The sequence below is a fragment of the Calliopsis andreniformis genome, chromosome 6 (assembly GCF_051401765.1).
Source record: "Calliopsis andreniformis isolate RMS-2024a chromosome 6, iyCalAndr_principal, whole genome shotgun sequence".
NCBI lineage: Eukaryota > Metazoa > Arthropoda > Insecta > Hymenoptera > Andrenidae > Calliopsis > Calliopsis andreniformis.
In genome coordinates, this window is record NC_135067.1 from 7,232,548 (window position 1) to 7,252,339 (window position 19,792).

A 19,792-nucleotide genomic window follows, 5' to 3' on the forward strand; every position below is an offset into this window, starting at 1 on the left:
AAGATCAAATATGTGTAAACTCAGGAATCAAATTTTGTTCTTGCAATAAATAAAACTATATATTTGTTAATGTAAAAATTTGAATAATTGTGTCTGAAGCTATTAATACTGTTACTTTACTTCACACTGGAAAAATTCTAATTTGCAACGTGTTATACTTGATCAGTTGATGTAGATAATGATTGCCATACAGTAAGCATCTTGTACCACTATTTCTGTCAGTACAAAACAGCGTAAAATTAAAGAAGCAAGTTTCATTGTATAGGTGTGTACGTTCTGTCAAAAAGTATCATTAATATATTGCCTACAAAATTGTGGACGTTCTAGCTGCTATGAATTGATCGTTGCGTGGCTAGAATCAAACTATGCAATCTATCAAATTTGTTGCCTTACTAATCGATTGGCTGTGATTGGTTTCACGTATTTCTGATTCCACGTGGTTAGTCGAACTGATGACACATCCACAATGGTAGCATACGAATGTCTTCCGCTTTTTTGTATTTTATATTTACCCCGTACAATTACTCATCGTTACAAAGTGAGTCGGCGAGTTGAAGAACAAACATAACCATTTTGAAATAATCTCGAAAGTATATCTGGATCCTTGAGCCCAAGTTTATTAATCCTTTTAGTGCCAAGATACTGATCCATCTGTCTTGGGACGCAGTGTTAAATAGTCTGATAGCACTAAAAGGGTTAAGTCACACGGAAGAAAAATGAACTTCAATAAAAATACACTCTAGTTTCTAGGCTCCAGATATGTAAATGTAAAATGCACAGTATTATAGATTAGGATTAAATATCTCAAAATGTGGTTTTTGGACTTGTACTATTCAACTCAGCAATTCAATTTTTCTTTCATATTTGATATTGATTCCCCAAAAACCAGAAAATATTCCACAAATTTTCGTTAGTACCTCTCTGACGCAACATCGATTCGCATCGGCACTTTCGATGGCAACACCCTCGCGAACGATAAGTCGAACTAGTAACTACTTTTCCAATTTGTTCCTACCGATTGCGACACGAAGAAGCCTAGGTGGCACGCAGTTTTTCCGACAACGATCGATCGAGAAGTGTTGATTTTTAACGCCTCGCGATACTGTTCCAGTGCGATGAACTCGATTTCACAATAGAGGCGGCAGCCGCGCGTAACAACGTAACGTTTAACGAAACGCGATCGGCCTCCTGCCTCGTACGCGTCTCGAGTTATCTGATAATCGCTACACGACTCACGGGGGATCCTTCCCCTCAATCCCTTTCAGATCGATCGAGGAGAGCTTGCCGCATCAGCGAACAAAATGACGCTAGCGATATCATTGCTGTGCACCCTGCTCGCGTGGAGGGTGCAAGCCATTTCCACGTCGTGGCGACCAGCGTACCCGGCGGCCAGTATCCTCCACCAGGAACCGATTTTCACCAGCGGCCCCTCGCAATCCCTCTTCGAATCCGAAGGCCCATCTCTGCTGAGCCAACACGACCAAGACAGATGCACCCTCTACAAGGTCGCAATGAATCAACAGCTGTACTTCGAGGTACGGTCTAAAGGACCTGCGCATGATCAATAATATTGTCGTCGGTGGGAAGTATTGGAAATATTGTTGATCATGTGTGGTTGATGAAGATTGAGGATTGAATATTGAGGAAATTTTGATTTTTGTGATTCAAGCGTCTATGCTGGTAATTATGAGAATATTGGCAGTAGTACTGACCACTTGTGGTTGGAGTTCAATAACTGAAATCAATATTTATAGAATGTGTTCAACTGCTTTTTTTATTATTTAGGCTGTGGTTACGGTGGATACTTTTTCTGACGAGCTGATCATCATGATCTGAACTTGTCTCTCTCATATGATAAATCTATACCTCAGAGCTTGACTAACTTAAGTCTATTTTTATCAAAATTAAGTTTTTTAGAGAATCTTATTGCTTTGTCTTCGTTTTATTAGAATAATAGGAGTTTAGCTAAGTTACGTTATAAGTATCTTTTTCTAGAATCTTTCTTCCTTTAGAAGTAATATCTATAAGCTTTATTTAAATAGGACAAAATTCCTTTACTCTAATCGGAACTCATTTTTTCCTAGGTAATATTTTTTCAATTTATTTCCTATTATGCAGATATTTCTTCATTTTTTTGTAGAAGATGTTCGATAAGAGGTCATAAATTTCCTACGCTTCTGAGTTACTAATTACTAAAGCATACCTAAACTGTGCCTGAAATGTGTCTTACTTGGAGGCTCATTCTACTTCCGGTGTACAGTAGACAGATCAGACACAGCGACGTTAGTAGAATAAGACAGTAGAATATATCTAGTCAGACACATCCCACATACACTTCAGGTATTCTTTCAGTAATCAATATCACAAAGATTAAGCCTCAAACGCACTTTCGCCATCTTCTATTTTCGTTCTATTTTGACATGTAAAATCATCCTCTAAAATTTCTGATACCTGTTATCAAATACCCCATGTAATATGCTCTTTAATCAGATCCAAATATTCTTTCTATGTATTTCAATGAATTCAACCCACAAGTGCAATTAACATACGACTAATTAATACACAAACATAATCGATTATAGGTTCCCCAGTTACAATAAATTTTCGACCAAATTTTCCCCCAAAATCTCCCAGAACGAAAAATACACCACGCTATTAAAAAATGTCTACAAGAAAACTATATTATATTTCTCACCTTTTCATAATTCAAACAACATCAAATATCTCCAAACGTGTCCATATACCAACAACTGCTATCATATTTGCCTGAGTTCTAGTTGTTTCACTAGGACTAGCTTTCAACGTGTCTCGATTAATTGCTGTCAGAATCAGTGAAAGGGTTACCAGATTCGCTTTTAAGAGAAGAAATGTCCGTATTCGATCCCCTTGCGTAAGACTCGTAGTTTCATGGATCGAGCACGCGTGTCCATGTTCGATCTTACGATGTTTGCCCATTTCACGGGAACAAGGTCTTTGCCGTAATTTCCTGGTCTGTCGTTACGCACCCGCGTTACGCAAAGCCTGGCGCCATCGAAAGCAGCTCGAAACGGTGCTGTTCGATGGCCATTCCCTGTAATATCGTCGGCCGTAACGCGAGATGGAACAGGTCCTCGATATGCTTTGTTGTGTCTCGAGGTAAATTAAGCGTGCGAGCTCTAATCGCGCTGACAAATGGATTCGTCGCGTCGCGGTTCCAGCCAGACGGGCAACAAGAGTTGGCTCTTTAGTAACAAGGCTCTTTGTCGATTTCGATGGGCTTTTACGCGGTGAATCGGAAATAAGTCAACGATTTTCCATCGTGGCCGTTAAAATGGAAATGCTCGGAGAGGGTAATTATTTTTTATACGAGTGTTGTACTCTATGGACTGTGTATAATGCAGTGATCACCGCTTTTAGCAGTGAATTTTACACTTTTGTAGTGGTGAACATTGGGAGAAGAAAGATTGTAAAATTGTTTTCTGCGATGAAAATTAATGGTAGATCTCTAATGTTAAATTTTATGTCAATATTTTCTATTTAGTAACAAGTAGGAAAGTTTTTATAAATGTTCATTGATCCAGAGGATTAAATATATGCTTCTTGTGCATATAGGTTTTTTTAAGGATTTTGTAGGCAAAACATATTAACATCTTTAATGACAAAAAATGAGAGAAAAGATAGTTCATAAATATAAATCCATAAATCCATAAATCTTCCATTAAAGCTGTAGGAAATGAAATAACAGTTTCACTCTGGGTATGAATATTAATAGAAATAAAATGATTCGGTACGTAATTGATATTTATCATTTGAAATCGACAAGAACTGCTCCGTTATTTTAACGTTATTATTTCGTTTCCATAACCTTCAGCTTGAAATGTTATATATTTTTCTTTTTATACAATAATAATGCTGTTCGAAAACTAAATTTATTTATAATAGGAATTTAAAGTTGATCTCTAAATGCTAACTAATTTTAATAATAAAAATGGCAAGAATAATCCTAGCAATTTAAATTAATATTATTCAATCTAATTAATGAAGCTTGTTTCTCTCCTATACTTTCAGAAGAATGTTAATCATCTCATGGATACGTGTTACTTCATTTATAGATCTTTTCTTAATGAATCATTTATAAGTTTTTATTTTCATTCAAGTTTTTATTTCTCTTTAGGTGTGTAAAACCTATCTAGTTCGACCGGAAAATCCTTGTAAATCTTGTATTAAGAAAGAGGAAAAAAACACATCATGTTATGAAATATTATGTGCTCTTCCTGTACTTTATGCTTACGAAGAACATCAGCGGACTGTGACAGCTAGATTTCGATAAAGCTTGAGTTCACGTGAAAATTTTCAACATGTTTTTTTGCCTATTCATATTCGCGTCATGGGCAGAAATCGCTCTTCAAAATTCGAGGCGAAAAATTATCGAGTTATATAACGTTTAATCAAACAAGTCAAATTGCCTGCGGGATTTATATCATCACATAACTATGATAACATATTTGGCAATAAAACACTATCAGCGGCATTCGTCCAAATTATTCTAAAGTAATTCACTTCCAAAGTTTATTCTTAAAGTAATTTATATTTCACCAAATTCTGAGCATGAAGTTAAATAAATCCTTGTTAATACTCGTCTATATTTCACAAGATTGTCAAAAAATTGAAGCATGTATATTTATTGATACACACCATACTTCTCTTTACAAAGCTTCAGTGCCATACCAATTACTCCATTCATGATTCTGAATATAAATACGTCCGAATTTTCACCAATTCTTTTATTTCTTCTATAATATCCATTATATAATTCCCACTCACATCGATTACAGATTATTCATATTTCACAAGTAGGTAGATATATGAATAACAACTAAATTTAAATTTATACGAAAAAGATTATCCCTCATGCATTAAAAATAATCAAAATGTTAATAAGACGAATATGAACAGCTATCGTAGGAAAGTGTCCAACATTTTTGCACACTTTGTTGCTAGACCACCTTCCATAGAAATCCTGTCGCAGCTCGCTGATAGCTCTTATCAATCAAAAAGGATCAGTTTAACGGGACCCCCAACAGGAAGGCATTTTTCACACTGAAAGTCCCGTCCACAGCGTCACAGCTTCGTCGGCTAGTTTGCGCGACACGCGCGTGGCTTTCACGGTCGAGAGAGCTCCGTGCGAGTGAAATGACAAAATGACTCGCGGTAACGGAAAGTAAGAGAAAATCTGAACGAGCGCGGCACGCGTGAAATTTCCTCCTCGAGATCGACCGACTTTGCTTCTTGCTCAATCTGCAGCAGACACTGATCAAGGTTAGCAGAAATGAAAATGAGGTGTCGGAGCGCGTTTATCAAACGGTCTTATGCTGTCGATTAATCGCGCGAGCGTGTTGGGCGCCACGTTCAAGTGCAGCTTGTCGCGAAATCGCGCCAATCGCGAGAGTCGATTTCTCTATCTGCCGAGTGATTCTGCTATCTGGAGATAAACTTGCTTTTCGAGGGGATTTGCGGAGAGAGTACACGAGGATGAATCATATCGAGGGAGAAAAGAATGTATGATTTCACCCTCGAATGGTGGACTGACTTGGCGACCTAACAGCGAACTACGAATCCATTTTGACTTCAATCTGAATTTCTTTACTTCGTTTTCGAATACGTGGATTTTTGTTTCAATTTTAATTATTATATTCGTACATTCTTTATTTTTGGTTATTGCTTGTTTTTGATAAACAAATAGCGAGATCGTTTATTATTATTCTTACTCAATAGCGTAGAGATCACACAAAATATCACTTTTGTTTATTGAATATTATACCGTTGTGATTAAAAAATTATAATTCTTTGAGAAATGAGGATATAATTTCGTTTCAAGTAAAAACTGACTTTTTATATTATTAATTTAAAATTAGTTATCTTTTTAGTTATGTCATAATTGCAACAATATATAGTAATAATATCATTTTTGATACTGAAACTCCACAAATAATAATTTCACACACTGCTTGAATTTATATCTAAATTGTTTTTTAAAACTAAATAACTATTGCATAAATGGTCTTTGTATATATTGAATATTTAAGTGTTAAGCGGATTCCAGTGCTACAATTAAAATACATAATCCTACCACAAACCTGGAAATGTAGCGTTTAATGCAAAACGTGTATAATATATGCAATTCATACGGCTGAACATCTGGTATGCGATGTTCAGTAAGTAGATAGCGCTGATCCATCGCCAATCGACTTTTATTCCTAACGTTAAAGTTAAGTATACGTACTTAATTTAAAGTCACACACTATCATATAATTTTATGACTTTTCCAATATCATTTTAAAGATACTTTTATAAAATCCATTTTCCACTCTTTGGTAATATATTGAAGGCACATAAAATAAACTAACATAACATAAGCTCGTTATTGAACCGTGAGCCCATATCGAGTAAATCGTATTAATTTTTATACTAAACTCTGCAGAAACATCGACCAAACTATTTCAGCAGTCTAAGTATTCTTAAACAACAAACTATCTACCAGAAATTAGCATGCACTTGACAAACAATTCCTACTGTCAGCACCGTAGATCCTCCACCTTATAATACAGCAATTTTCGAACGACTTGGGAACTATTTCATATTCAGTGACACAGAAATCTCAACTCTGGCAGACTGTTCCCCAGCCGAGTGACATGCACTAGTGGTTGCGTCTCGCGACGAGAACAGTTTAAGCAGCCTGTCTCTCAACGCGCGACGAATCCTGCGACTGTCGTACTTCGAAAGTGGCTACCTTTAATTGGAATACCAAAATCGATCTGATAGTCAATTTACTGGTAGACGGAACAACGAGTTCGCGGAAACCAGGAAGAAAGCAGCCGTAAAAGGGATTTCAGAAGCTGGCAGGTTCTCGTTCTCAGGTCTCGCTTTCGATAGGTCTATTACAATTACGCGGCGAATGCATCACAATCGCGTAATCCACGTAGACCGTGTCACGTAATTGGCGCGACGGGTGATTAACAAGTGACAAATTTGGAAAGCCATTCTAACTAAGTACTTCTGGTAACGTGACAGTGTCTGTTTTCTCGTTACAGTATATTCAGTACAAGTTCAACATGCCTGACATGAAGGAGTTCACCCTATGCATGTGGACCAAGTTCTACAACCACACGAATGATCATCCCTTGTTCTCGTACGCAGGTAAGAGGAGTATGCAAATTACTATGGTAGACCCTCCTGTACCCGAACTCTCATTATCATAATAATATCCTAACGTACTGATATCTGGAAAGGACGTATTCTGATAACTTTGTCTTTCTCTATTATGTATCCTGTAGATTATGTAGATTATGATCTACATATTGATACCAAAATTGGGCCACCTGGTTCTGTAACACCCTGTATATATAATAGCTCATAATGGATATCCCTAAATGACAAAGAAGACCTATGTAAAACAAGATCACAGTTGACTCTAGTACTAGCCATGCTGAATGGGGGAAAAAAAAACAGCAATATTGCGAGAGTTCGACTTTGCACTTGATAGAAAGAGTATGTAGCATTGTGTGTCTCTGTCTATGCAATGTAAAATCGGGCTCTAGCAGTTGCTGTTTCTTGTTTAGCATGGTTAGTACTAGAGTCAGCCGTGACAAGATCTAATTTTACACTTTATTAACAATCCATAAAACAAGGTACACGATCCTGAAAGTATTAATTAAGTACACTAAACAAAATGAAGCATAATACGGTAGTACAGTAATCGACCTCAAACATTCGAAATTTCGTTGCAGTAATCTAGTACCTAGGAAACGTTCAAGTGGTTTTAATCCGAAAGCAATAAATTTCGAAGTTCGGATATTCCAAATCCATTTATGCCACATAAATGTCAATTGAACGTTTTAACTCCGAGTCCTAACTACAGTCTCAATTTCTTTTTCCTTTCACCTCTTTCTTTGCCTTTCTTTTTTTTTTCGTTCATCCCGAGCACACGTGAACGGAATGAGAAAGCGAAAGTTCGTCAGGGACTGCGTCGAAAATCGAGTCTTTCTCCGCGACTCAGTTTAACGAGATTCTCCTCACTGTTGCAACAATCACCATTGTCTGCTCCTCAGTAATGTCCCATCGATCCTTCCCTGTTATTATATGATAATCTATTCAAAATTCCCAACAATCGCGTAACCGTTAAAAGTTATACAGATTTCCTCTTTGACCAGTGAATACTGTCCCGCAGCGGCAGCCAATTTGAACGAAACTGTTTCAAACAGTATGAAAGGAAATTAATCTAAAGCATTCATAGATATGTTTTAAGTCAAGCTAAATTATCTTCTCTGATCTTCTATTAACTTCATTCAATGCTAACTTCGTTTTCTCGGTTTCAAGTCGACAACCAACCGCGAGGGATACTTTCTTGGGTGGCTAACAGCCCTAGGAGCTCTTACTATATGATGAACATCGACGGCCACAACTTGTACCGCTTGAACTATCCGCTGCGACTGAACAAGTGGTATCACTCCTGTCAAAGCTGGAACGGTCGCACGGGCGAGTGGCAGATTTGGGTCAACGATGAGCGTGTCGGTCGGGGCTTCAACAACAGGGTGAGAGACTCATGGTGTGACTTCTTTGGGTTATTATATGGGGTGCTGACAAAAACGTGGGATATTTCCTCGGGATTTATTGTAGGCATTAAAAGAGTGAGAATGGTTCTTGTATGTGCTTATCCTTATATTTTCGCGGAGTATATGTTCTCGATGTGGTTACTATTTATACACCACTGGTTAAAAGTGTGAAATCGTTCTTTAAATTCAAGGAAAATTAAGGTTACCTTAATGAACACAGAGCTTAAATAACGATAGATCGTATTAATTTTTTTCGTTGTACTTACAATGAGATAAAGAATATTTTAAGTATTTTTGGAAATGTTAATTTCAAATCAAAAATACTATGTCAGTGTATATAACTTTAATGAGTATTAACAAGAGACTCCAAACTTTTGGTTTGTAGTATAGTACATGGTTTTGAAAAATTGACTAGATTTCAAATTTGATTTTAGTCAATATATTTTATATATATTCATATATACAGTATTTGAATTTTTAAAGCTCGTTGCTTTATTCACTGTAGCTTGAAACTATTTAGAACAAACAATGTTGCTAGTGCATGCGTAAATAAATGTTACACGTTATATGTATGTACCGTACTTTTTTTTAAGTACCATTAAGGCAGCTTATTAACATAGACTGTAATTACTCAGGAAGCAAAATAACAATGCTAGTAGCGTTAGACAAACATTTTCATTTTTTTTGTTTTTGAACTAAAATGTTGTTAAAATTAATATTAAAGCTTACTTTTCGTGATAACAACAGTAACAGCAAAATATGTAATGTCGACTAAGTGCACTTTACTTTGTTAGTTTTGCTTTAGTAATATCAAGTAATTGAGTATATTCATATAGTTCCTTCTTATTCAAGTTAAAATATAGATTTTATTTTATTTTATTATTTTATTATATTATTTTAAAATAAGGTGATTGATTTGAATATATATATGTTCCCGCATTCATTTTTCCCTTTTTCAGTGAGATAGAAAAACTTATTTATAGTGTACTATTTTTCAAAAATTTAATATATTTCTTGGTCTACAAAAAATTTTCATTTTTGGGAGAACTTTTATTACCAAAGCTATGTTGTTATTGATTATCTGAGTAAAGATTGTAACATATGACATTATTGCTGAAAATGTTCAATCAGCTAATACTGGAAATGGTTGCCATAATAGTATAGAGTATTAGATGTTTCATATATTCAGTCAGTAATTTAGGCAATATAAAACACGATAGAACTATAGATAGAATACAAATCTGTATTTTTAAAAGATTCGTTATCACCCCCCTTTTTTTGAAAATTCTTTCCCATATTTCATTCAATAATAACTTATCAATGCACCCATTGACAACGAAATTATAGCAAATAAATTCTATACAAGAGATACGTGCACACAACACGAACCTCTTCCAACCTTTTAACGTCCACAGTGAAGTACTCCGATCAACAAGTGGTTAAACACCAAAACAAAAAAAAACCAAGTTCATTACAAAACTAACACCTAACACCAAAAAAAACATTCATTACACTACAAACCTATAATTTCCGATTTGTCCTAAACGATAAACCCGTTTCACGCTTTTTCCCCAGCTTTTTGCAGGCCATTACGCAAAGCTATTTCTCACGATTCCAAGCGGAGGGACTCGCTCCACTAGTCAGCAGAGCGCTCTCATTAATTCTAAGGAAATATCCCGCATTTTTTCCATAGCTGCGTATAGAAAGGGAAGCGATAGATCGAAGAGAGGCGACTGGGGCGCAGTGACCATGAAATCGTGTTCGCGAGTTACGCTCCTCAACAGAAAACACTTGCCACAGTAATACGAAAGGCGCGAGGACTCTCTCGTTTTTGCCCGCGCGCAGGACCCTGTCCTCCACGAACTCGAGGAAACGTGTCGCTTAGGAAGATTTTCCCCTCGATCGAGAAACTCGAATCTGCGTCGAAATTTTCGCGTGGCGGGCAACGAGCAGCGCGCTTTCTCGCTCCTGTGTTACCAGCGCACGCAAAGCGCTCGGAAGAGTCGAGCAACGCTGTGCCTCGAGTGTGTCATGTTTATCGTTTTGCGAGTCGCGTTCTCGAAAGTCGGGCGATACGTGGCGTGACGCGTGCAGTTGGATAGAAAGCAGAAGCGCGCAGGCCGGTTTCGGCCGATTCCAAGGATCATGCATTTCTCCCCAGCATTCGTGCAACTCGCTTATGTAATGGAGGCTCGTTAGCCGTTATGGTCTGCTATGTATGGGATGCCTTGAAATGGAAACAACTGAACTGGAGCTGGTGCTATAATCGAAATTAAGGCGAAAATCGGGCGCGATGAAACTCTGTTGTCAATGGGAATATTGTGGGCGGTTATTGGAGCCCACAGAAATTTGGAAAGTGTTTTTGGGGTATTTTTATGTGTAAGAAATTGTTGAGTAGGATCGGTGAAAATGTCTCTCATGCCTCTTTTTATTATGGAAGAATGACAAATAACTAGGGAACGAAGAATTAATTAGATAATTTGAAGGGATGGATGCAATGGAGATCACAGTAGAAGTTCTTTTTATTATGAAGACGAAAGTTAGAAGTTACGTTTGTGACATTTGGTGAACTAGTGACATGGTGCAGTAGTGAATTTTTCACAATAAAATTGAAGAAGTGTAGGTTTGAGAATCTATCTCTGAAGCTTCTAGAATTAGCTATTGGAAATATGTACACATGTATACCAAAAATGTACCTAAAACGTACCTGACGGGCAATTATTCTACTGCCACTATTCCATCTGACCAGGCTGACGTGCACTGACAGTAGAATAAGCTTCAGTGTCAGACACACCTTTAGCTTGTTTTTCAACAACTCGGAGAAAAAAGCCCTAACGTGATTTCATCATTCTAGATTTTCGTTTTAATTTGGTTCGTAGAATCACCCCATAGTACGTCTGTAACGTCTGTGTCATGTAAGTCGTTGAACCGTGGGTAACTCGATCAGTTTATTTTTGGCATTGCACATAAAAACTTAAAAAAACTTTTAGTGATACTTTATCAGCTTTTTTGTTAGCTACTGGCATTTCAAGTTAGCTTAACTTCGACCTTCTCGCTGGTTATATTTACTCAGGGACAGTGTATATTAACAGTTTTGGTTTGGCTATTTTTTAATTGCTTTGAAGGGAAATACATAGCTTTTTTTCAAGGAAAATATGTAACTTTTCAATTGTGGCAATCTCGATAACAAATCAGTCGGATGCTTTTGCAACCAACCGTAGTATATGTAAAAAAACTGCTGCTGTTTATGCATACGTGAATGACACAGTGATTCGAATAGAACAGTATGTACATAAATATCTTAAGTGAAATGCACTATTTTTTAGTATACTTCTTTTACAACTGATAAAAGCCGATTCGATTATATATGAACATAGATATAATATAATTTTAGCATGACTTTGCATCTCAATACGCACACTAGGAATCATAAAACTTTTTACATTCTATAGTAATAAAAGTTTGAAAAATTGGTCATTCACGTTGCAACAACTTCTTACGCAAATTATAGTACCAGGTCACGATCAGTTGTATCGTAGAATAATTGTATAACAAGCATTAATAACCGGTTGTTTCAAGTTATTGACAGTTATTCAATTCGATCGTTATATGCACTCAATCTGTACTTATTTCTGAAACATCAGTAATAAGACTACGCAGTAAAAAGAGATCACGTTTCATTAAACTCATTACAACCCGTTTAATCCATGTACGAATAGCACTTTTTCTATGGTATCTTAATACTCGCGTAATTATACTAGACGTCTTTAATGAAATATGCATGTCGTGGATTACTAAGAAAGCGCAATTAAAAATCAATAATCTCTCAGAACTAAATTAAAAATTATGCCTTGCAGATGCTAAGCTTGCTTCAAACATGATTTATGAAAGTTTTTTTAATATTCGTTAGGTTAAACAAATCACAGTGATCTTGACATATTTAGAAATTATATCTGTCTTGTTAGAAGTTATTTTCATCTATTCAATGTATATCTATCTATACTGTATATCGAGTATTCCAGAACTAGTGGTATAAGCGGAAGAGTAGTAATTTTAGATGAAAAAATTAGTCAGGAATGTAGAATAAAATTTTCTGATATCATATCTTGTTATCGAGGATATAGATTTGGAATTTTAACTGATAGTGTGCATACCAAATTATAATTTTAGGCATTTGATGAATAAACAGGGAAAGGGGAATATTTTTACTTCGCAGTAGAAAGAGCCAATGGTCAGACCGTGCACGATCCTCTCAATGCTTGTACTCTTCAAGCATCCAAAACGATCACAATAAGTGATCAACAGTCAATTTTCTCCAAAAGCATGATATCAAGAAACTGTATTCTAAATTTCCCACTTATTCATGTAAAATTTACTACTTTTCTTCTTGCACCAGCAATTTTAAAAGACCCAGCAATGATACGTGCAAAAACATATCTGTGGCTGTAAAACACCTTAGTCACATTTTCAAAAAATCCGAGTTGAAACCTTATTTAATCTGAAGACCTTAGATCAGAAATATTAATATCTTAGAGGTTTAAAATATAGAATTTACATTTTCAAAAAGAAGAAAGAGCGGAAAACTTAAAACCCCAATATCTCTACGTGACGTAACATATCTACGTCGTCATAGGTCATTTTGCCTTACAACCCCAGATACCTTTCTTCTCAAATCTTTACTCACGAAATAAGGAACCTATTAAAAATATCTAAATCCCAGTGACTCTGCTGACTCAATTTACAACCTCCCAGGTTCACCAAAATGGCGAATAATTCAGAGTCATTCGATCAGTCGATCGGTCGTCTCCCTCGCCCATTTCACGTCTCAAGCTGCGCAGAGCAGTGAAAACTCTTCCCTGTTCCCCGCGTCGAGGAAAACTGCTGGTTCCGAAAGGGTAGTCGATTTTCGCGAGAGCATTCCCCGGTTATTGGTTTCAGTGGTTATCGAAAAACAGTTCCTGAGAGGAAGTTCGCCCCGGGCAATAAAAGGATAAGCATAATCGAAGGAGAATGCGGTGCACGGTGAAAGGAATTTTATTTCGAGCCGATAGGCTTTGCATTTCGCATTCCCCGCGCGAAGACGAGGAAATCGATTCGACGCGGCGCTCGAATAACGGGAACATTTCCAAGCGGACGGAAAGAAAAGACGCGAACTTTCCATCGAGCAGGGAGCCCGCGTGAAACGCTCCGATGCGTGAAGGAATCTAACCTGATTTTTTTCCTCTTCGGGGAAACAAAAAACACGCGCCGCGAAGCCAGCGCGCGATTGTTTGTGGTTGGCAGCTTACGTGGTTACGCGGCAAAACGTAATTCTACGTCTGGCAGGCAGCTGGTTATCTATCGCAATCGTTAATTCGATCGCGTTTCTTTTGCCCACGGTAGCTGGTCGGTCACGTCATCAAGGGTGGCGGAGTGGCGATCACGGGACAAGAGCAGCGACAACTCGGGGGTGGCTTTTTGGAAGGCGAAGGAGCTCCTCCAGGTAAGATTTTTAATCTGGGCGATTGATTTTTTCTGTAATACTTAATCACCTGTGTGAGGGTCTAATGATTCTTCACTTGATTTGTTGACCCTTTGTAGGTGAACTATTAACTAATATAGAGGGTGTTAAAGAAAGGATTCGAGAATTTAAGGGCTTATAATGATAACCGAGATGAGTAAAGATGTCTAATGAATCCTTTTAACGAAAAATTAATTTTTATTATCTATGAGTATTCGATACGTGAGTGGATTTCTTCGCGACACGTTCAATGTAAATAGAAAAATTGATATAGAAGAACGTGCAAGGTTACTAACATAAGATTATTAATCTAGTATCAGCAAAGATTAGTTCATAAATGCAAAAGTACAAAACTTCTTTGTTATAGTAAAGATGTTACTTTATCTTCAATACATCGTTACAATGCTACTCTCATAAGTATGCTCAATACTAACTGAAGATTGAAAATTTGTACTACTTTTGAAATTGAATATTTGTGGATAATAAAATTTGTTTTTTTGTAGATAGGATTCATTTCAGGACCTGTGTTGACTATATATTTTTACTCTTCTTGATGAGTACTATAATCCTTTAAAGTATCGAACCCCTCTTTTTAAACATCCTGTATAGTTTGTATCCAAGCCATTGGAAGTCATTGGAAGCTATTTAATTTCCAAGCAAGCGAAAAGAATTTTTTTGAAGGTGATTTTTTACGAGATTTCAAGATCATCGGTATTTCTGTAAATGGAACTCTGTATTTTTTCAATATCCTTGTATAGCATAAAAAAGAACTCAATGACTTTAATGGCCTTATTCTATTATATAAATAGATCCACTATTTTCATACGTTAGAACAAAATAGAGTGTTTCAGTGAAAAATATACAGATAACCATGAAATCTCTTAAAAAATGACCTTGAACAAAAATTTGTTCCACTATTACATGTGCTCTTTGCAATAATGCAATTTTATCCTGAGAAGTATTCGTACAACAATACCTACATAAAGCACATTCATAATTATTCTGTCTTGCATAATTGTTCGTTATAACATGTGTTCAGAAGTGTTTTCAACGAAAATACAAGTTTGGAAAAAAATCGAGAAAATGCATAATTTTGCGAATTCTAATAATGATCGAGGTTTCCAAAGGACTAAATTTAATTCCCAAATTATTGTGGTATAGCTTATTGCAATCTCAGACTTGTATAAAATTACTGAATTAAGCATAACGAAAACTAAGTAAAAAATGTTTACAAAAATATTCCTGTAATTTAGGATTAAATTTGCATATACACAGATAAGAAAACAATAATTATCACAGAAGTTTTCTTATTCGAAATTCTGTTATGTGAGTACTTACTTGACTGTTCGAGCACCCTTTGAATGTAGTTTGTACAAATGAAATCACTGTTTAGGATCAGGTGGTTATCTGGGAGAAGTCACGATGGTCCAACTGTACGGAGTCGCACTTACCGCTGGGAAGGCACACAAAGACCACAAACACCACCACGCTCATCACTACGAGCACGACACCAGCAATAATACACCTAGGCCTACTCGACCACCAGTTACGGGACCTCCCCTCCCTCAGAGTCCTTTCCTCACCGGGGGACAAATCAACCCGCAGGTATGAAAACATTTGTCACCTTCAGGGAGCTGATTTGGAGATGTACTGAAGTGCTTCCCTTTTCCCATGTATTTCGGTAGCCTTAAAACCTCCCCCTACTTGCAATATTTGAAAGCTCAGAAAATGTCAGTAGGTCTGATTGGCTAGAAGGAAAAACTTACAAAGACGACATTTCATTGGTTGAATTGGTCACACATATTACTAGTATTTGTAGTGAACCTAGAAACCATCTTGCTCCTCTGTCGACCAGCTAACATCTGAGCTCCCAACAGAATATCAAACTATTATTTTTTGGATGACAGAAAATACTATTTCTTTTATTAATTAAACTCTTTAATGTAGTGTTGTTACTTTCATAGTAAACAAGAAGGGGCTAGTGTATCATTGAAGATGAGATGACTTCAGTTCGAATTATACTCTTTGTTTTGTTCTCCCTATTTTGTGGAATTCAAAGAGAGAGGAGAGTAATCTTCGTAAAAGATCTCTCCTATGTCATAATTTTATTGCTAATTATGAGAAAATATTGTACTTTTGGTATAGCATGTTAAAGGATGCTGTTAAGTAACACCACAGTGTTGGTTGTCTGTCAAGGGATGTTAGAGAAAAAGGAAATATCTATGTGTTTATTCTGTGGTATTATGGGCTTTAAAACGCTCAAAAATTTTAATCTTTGAATGAATTTCAAAACTTTTGACTAGTCTTTTGTTTCTGGTTCAGCATTTGGAGAAGATGATTGTAGGGATGTTTAGTATTAACCTTAATACTTAGTGGAACTTGTCTTCTATGCTCTTGCATTCAAATACGAACTTGCTACAAGTTCCTTTACAAGCTTGAAATTGCAAACTCTAAGTCCCACTATGAAATCAATCTCATTTGACTCGCACGGAAATACTATCATTTGATTCAAATCTTAGTTAAGACTCAATTTAGGGGTGTGCTTGTTTAAAGTAGCTTAAAACAAGACAATAACTGAATTGAATGAAGATTTACTCAAGAGTAGAATGATTCTCCAATTTCTAAAAACATTTATACATATATATTGCACTAAAGAAATAACTATTAAGAATAAATATCTAGAGTGACAATTATACTACTAGTTGAAAATTTGGAATCATTTAGAACACAAACCAAAAAAATGTCTTGTTAAATTTTAAGATTTCTTTTATAAGAACGCACTGTAATGTTCAGAAGCTAGATTCGCAACATAGTGGAACCTTTATTTAAAACGTAATATGTGTTATAGAATGAATATTGCAAAAAATATTCATCTGTTAAACAAGAACGAAAGGTACTACAGTTCTTTTAGTTTCGTGGAAAACGACAAAAATTGACGAAGGTTGTCATAAACCCCTCAATTCTTTCTTTGAAAATTATTATAGTAACATATAAATTTATGAAAAATTTAGAACGACGCAACATAAAACAATAATCGAGTTTTTTATTCAAATAAATAATAATTAGTATTATTTATTAATAATAAATATTAAACACCGAAAACTAAGTTTTGAAGCATCGAGAATTCAACGTGCTGAAAACATTTAAGCTCGGTATTATCATTAATTATTAATTTTTGTGTGAATGGGTGTATTTAATCATTCCCATACGTTATTCAATATCGAATTTTATCATCATAAATATTCTCCAAACTTGAAATAAAAATTTTAGAACCTAAATAGTACGAAAATCATTTCATTTTCAAATGGCAATTGTGAGTCACTTTGCATTAGCTCTAACGCGACAACGCTCAACAAAATATTAAACATCCAATTTGACAAAGTGTGTTCTACAATTTCAGGTGAAGCTCAACCCTGGATCGCCATTGCAAATCGTTCAAGGTGGAGTGACCCTCCGTCACCCAGCGCTGCTCCCTCGGAATCCACCCCTTCAGCCACTTCCCCCCGCGAATCCTAACACCATCCCAACAGCATTTCCCTTGCAGCCATCGCAGTTCTTCGGGAACCTCCAACCCACTGCCGCTCTACCTTCGCCGAACGGAATATCCGGCGCTGATGTGAACCTTGCAGATGGCCCCTACCACAACCTCTTCAAGAGGGACAAGGACTCGATGAAAGGCGAAAGTACGAGCGAGGAACTGGACGACTCTGGTCCCGGGGAGATTGCCGCTAAATCGACGAAAAAGAGGGAGGCGAAAGTGGCCAGCGAAGGCGAGCACTCGGATGAAAAGGTAGACCGATACAAGTTCTACGGTACAGTTTCTGTGGGATTGGGGCAGCCAGGAATTCATTAACATTCACTTATGTAATAGTAGAGACAGAGTGAAGCCTCCTGTTTCATGGAGGCTCTGAAGATCGAATTTTACATTCAGACGCAAGCAGTGGAAAGGATAGTGTAGTTAATGAGATTGTTATAATCTACTGTAGAGAGCCGACCAAGCATCATAAAGTCAAGTGGCTCATCCCTACTTACGCGATTAGACCTTCTCTGAACCCCTTTCTCTCAGATATGCCAAGACCAGAATTTCACGTGGAAACAAGTTCTGAGATATTACTCGCATCTTTTTATGAACATCGGTTCAATGACAAAGATACTGAGGTAATAAGATTTAAAAGTAAATGCTAATAATTCAGAATCTAACAAGTACTGAAGGTTAGGATATTGAGAGTTCTTTATGTGTACTAGTAGAAACAAGTTCAGTATTGACATGTTGCGCAGTAATTAGCTAGAAAATACCTACTGTTGTAACAGATATGCATCGGTAGTAACAAAACCTATGATTGCTCCCACGTGTTCCTATTCAAAGGTGCATTTAGCAATGCATTTGTGTTAGAGAAATGAAATATTTCTTGACTGATTATATTTACTGTGATAGGTAAGGGATGCTTATAATTGAATCCTAGAATTGAAGAATAGTATAAGTCAAAAATCTTGAGATGTATACATGATCTCCAAGTGTAATTCTGTGCATTTTATATATCTGGACTTAGAGCTACAGTCTATTAAGACCACTAGTTTTCTATATGACTTAATATGCTTTGGCTCTGAAGTTCAGATATAGTTCTGAGATTATTTGAAAATGGCTAGTTTTGGACTTGTTTTATTTAAAACAAAAGTGAGTATTAGTGATATTAATAATGTTCCAAACTATCTAACTGGGGAAAGGTTCCTAAAAATATGCAGTAACATTGCAAGACCTTTAAATCGTTGAATAAATCGTTAAATGCTTACAATTAGTAAAAGAAAGCAGAGGTATTATTGACGTTGAATGAGCTACTAATGCTTAAACTGCCACTCTCTAGCAAAGTGTAAGGTACTAAAGACTAAATATGTTTGCTTCCTCACGACTCTGAGCTAACCGTTGCGCTGCCCCTCATAATCCTCTTACCCCAAGATATTCTCACTTTCCCCGTTCCACGTCCAAATCTTTTAAGACTAACGTCTTTACCCTTAGAGCATCATAACACTAAACTGCTCATCATTCGCTTCTCAAATAGAAACTACTACTACTTCCAGTTCTCTTAAGCCCATCAAACCCTATTTCTATAAATGTTACCACTGAAAATAAATTCTCTTCTAAAGCTGAATCTCCCTCCTAAACAAATATCTGCATTTTCAGGTGACACTGACATCGGACTTGGAACTAGAAACCAAGGATAAACAATCAGACAAACGCGATTCCGAAAAGAAAAAGAGAGGTTTGGTGCATCTAGGCGACGGCCTGATCGTAGACGATGGATACATCTCTCAAGGCTTGGAGCAGGACTACTATACAGGCCTGATGAACTTTGGCTTCCATCTGCCGAAGTACCAAGACAAGGACGACGAGAGAGAGCCTGCTGAGGCGGAGGTCAAGATGGTCATGGACGTCTGCGATGGCTGCACCGAGGATCCGTTCGAGAAGGTTCTGATCATGGCATGGAGATCGGTACCGAAGAAACTGTACTCGGGAGCCCTGCATGTACCAGCTGTGCAAGCGTGCAAGGCGTTTTAAGCGAGCGATCGAGAGATCCTTGGTACAGCTACCGCTAGCGAGCTTCGACTCCACTTGTCATCCATCGCGAAAGATTTACGGTTAACGCGCGGCCGCGGTAGTCGAGGGCTATCGCTGACACAGGATCTCTCCTACGTGCTGTGAACT

General features: G+C 36.8%; 2 protein-coding genes across 2 annotated transcripts in view; one reads left to right on the forward strand and one right to left on the reverse strand.

The window, feature by feature from the left end:
- Positions 1–19,792, reverse strand: part of LOC143181058 (uncharacterized) — a 219,603-nt gene that overhangs the window by 73,960 nt on the left and 125,851 nt on the right. The window lies entirely within an intron of this gene.
- B6 (pentraxin-related protein b6) lies at positions 1,302–19,645 on the forward strand. Its single transcript, XM_076381217.1, has 7 exons — positions 1,302–1,535; positions 7,071–7,176; positions 8,356–8,570; positions 13,974–14,073; positions 15,485–15,696; positions 17,492–17,881; positions 19,271–19,645. Exons 1-7 carry the CDS (start codon positions 1,302–1,304, stop codon positions 19,643–19,645), a joined length of 1,632 nt encoding a protein of 543 aa, XP_076237332.1.

What these genes read in the sequence shown, in the direction of transcription:
- B6 (XM_076381217.1), top strand. Translation starts at nt 1,302, where the DNA reads ATGACGCTAGCGATATCATTGCTGTGCACCCTGCTCGCGTGGAGGGTG. An exon ending in AGGCGAAGGAGCTCCTCCAG is followed by an intron (nt 14,074 to 15,484) that starts GTAAGATTTTTA and finishes ATCACTGTTTAG; the next exon opens with GATCAGGTGGTTATCTGGGA. An exon ending in GCGAGCACTCGGATGAAAAG is followed by an intron (nt 17,882 to 19,270) that starts GTAGACCGATAC and finishes CTGCATTTTCAG; the next exon opens with GTGACACTGACATCGGACTT.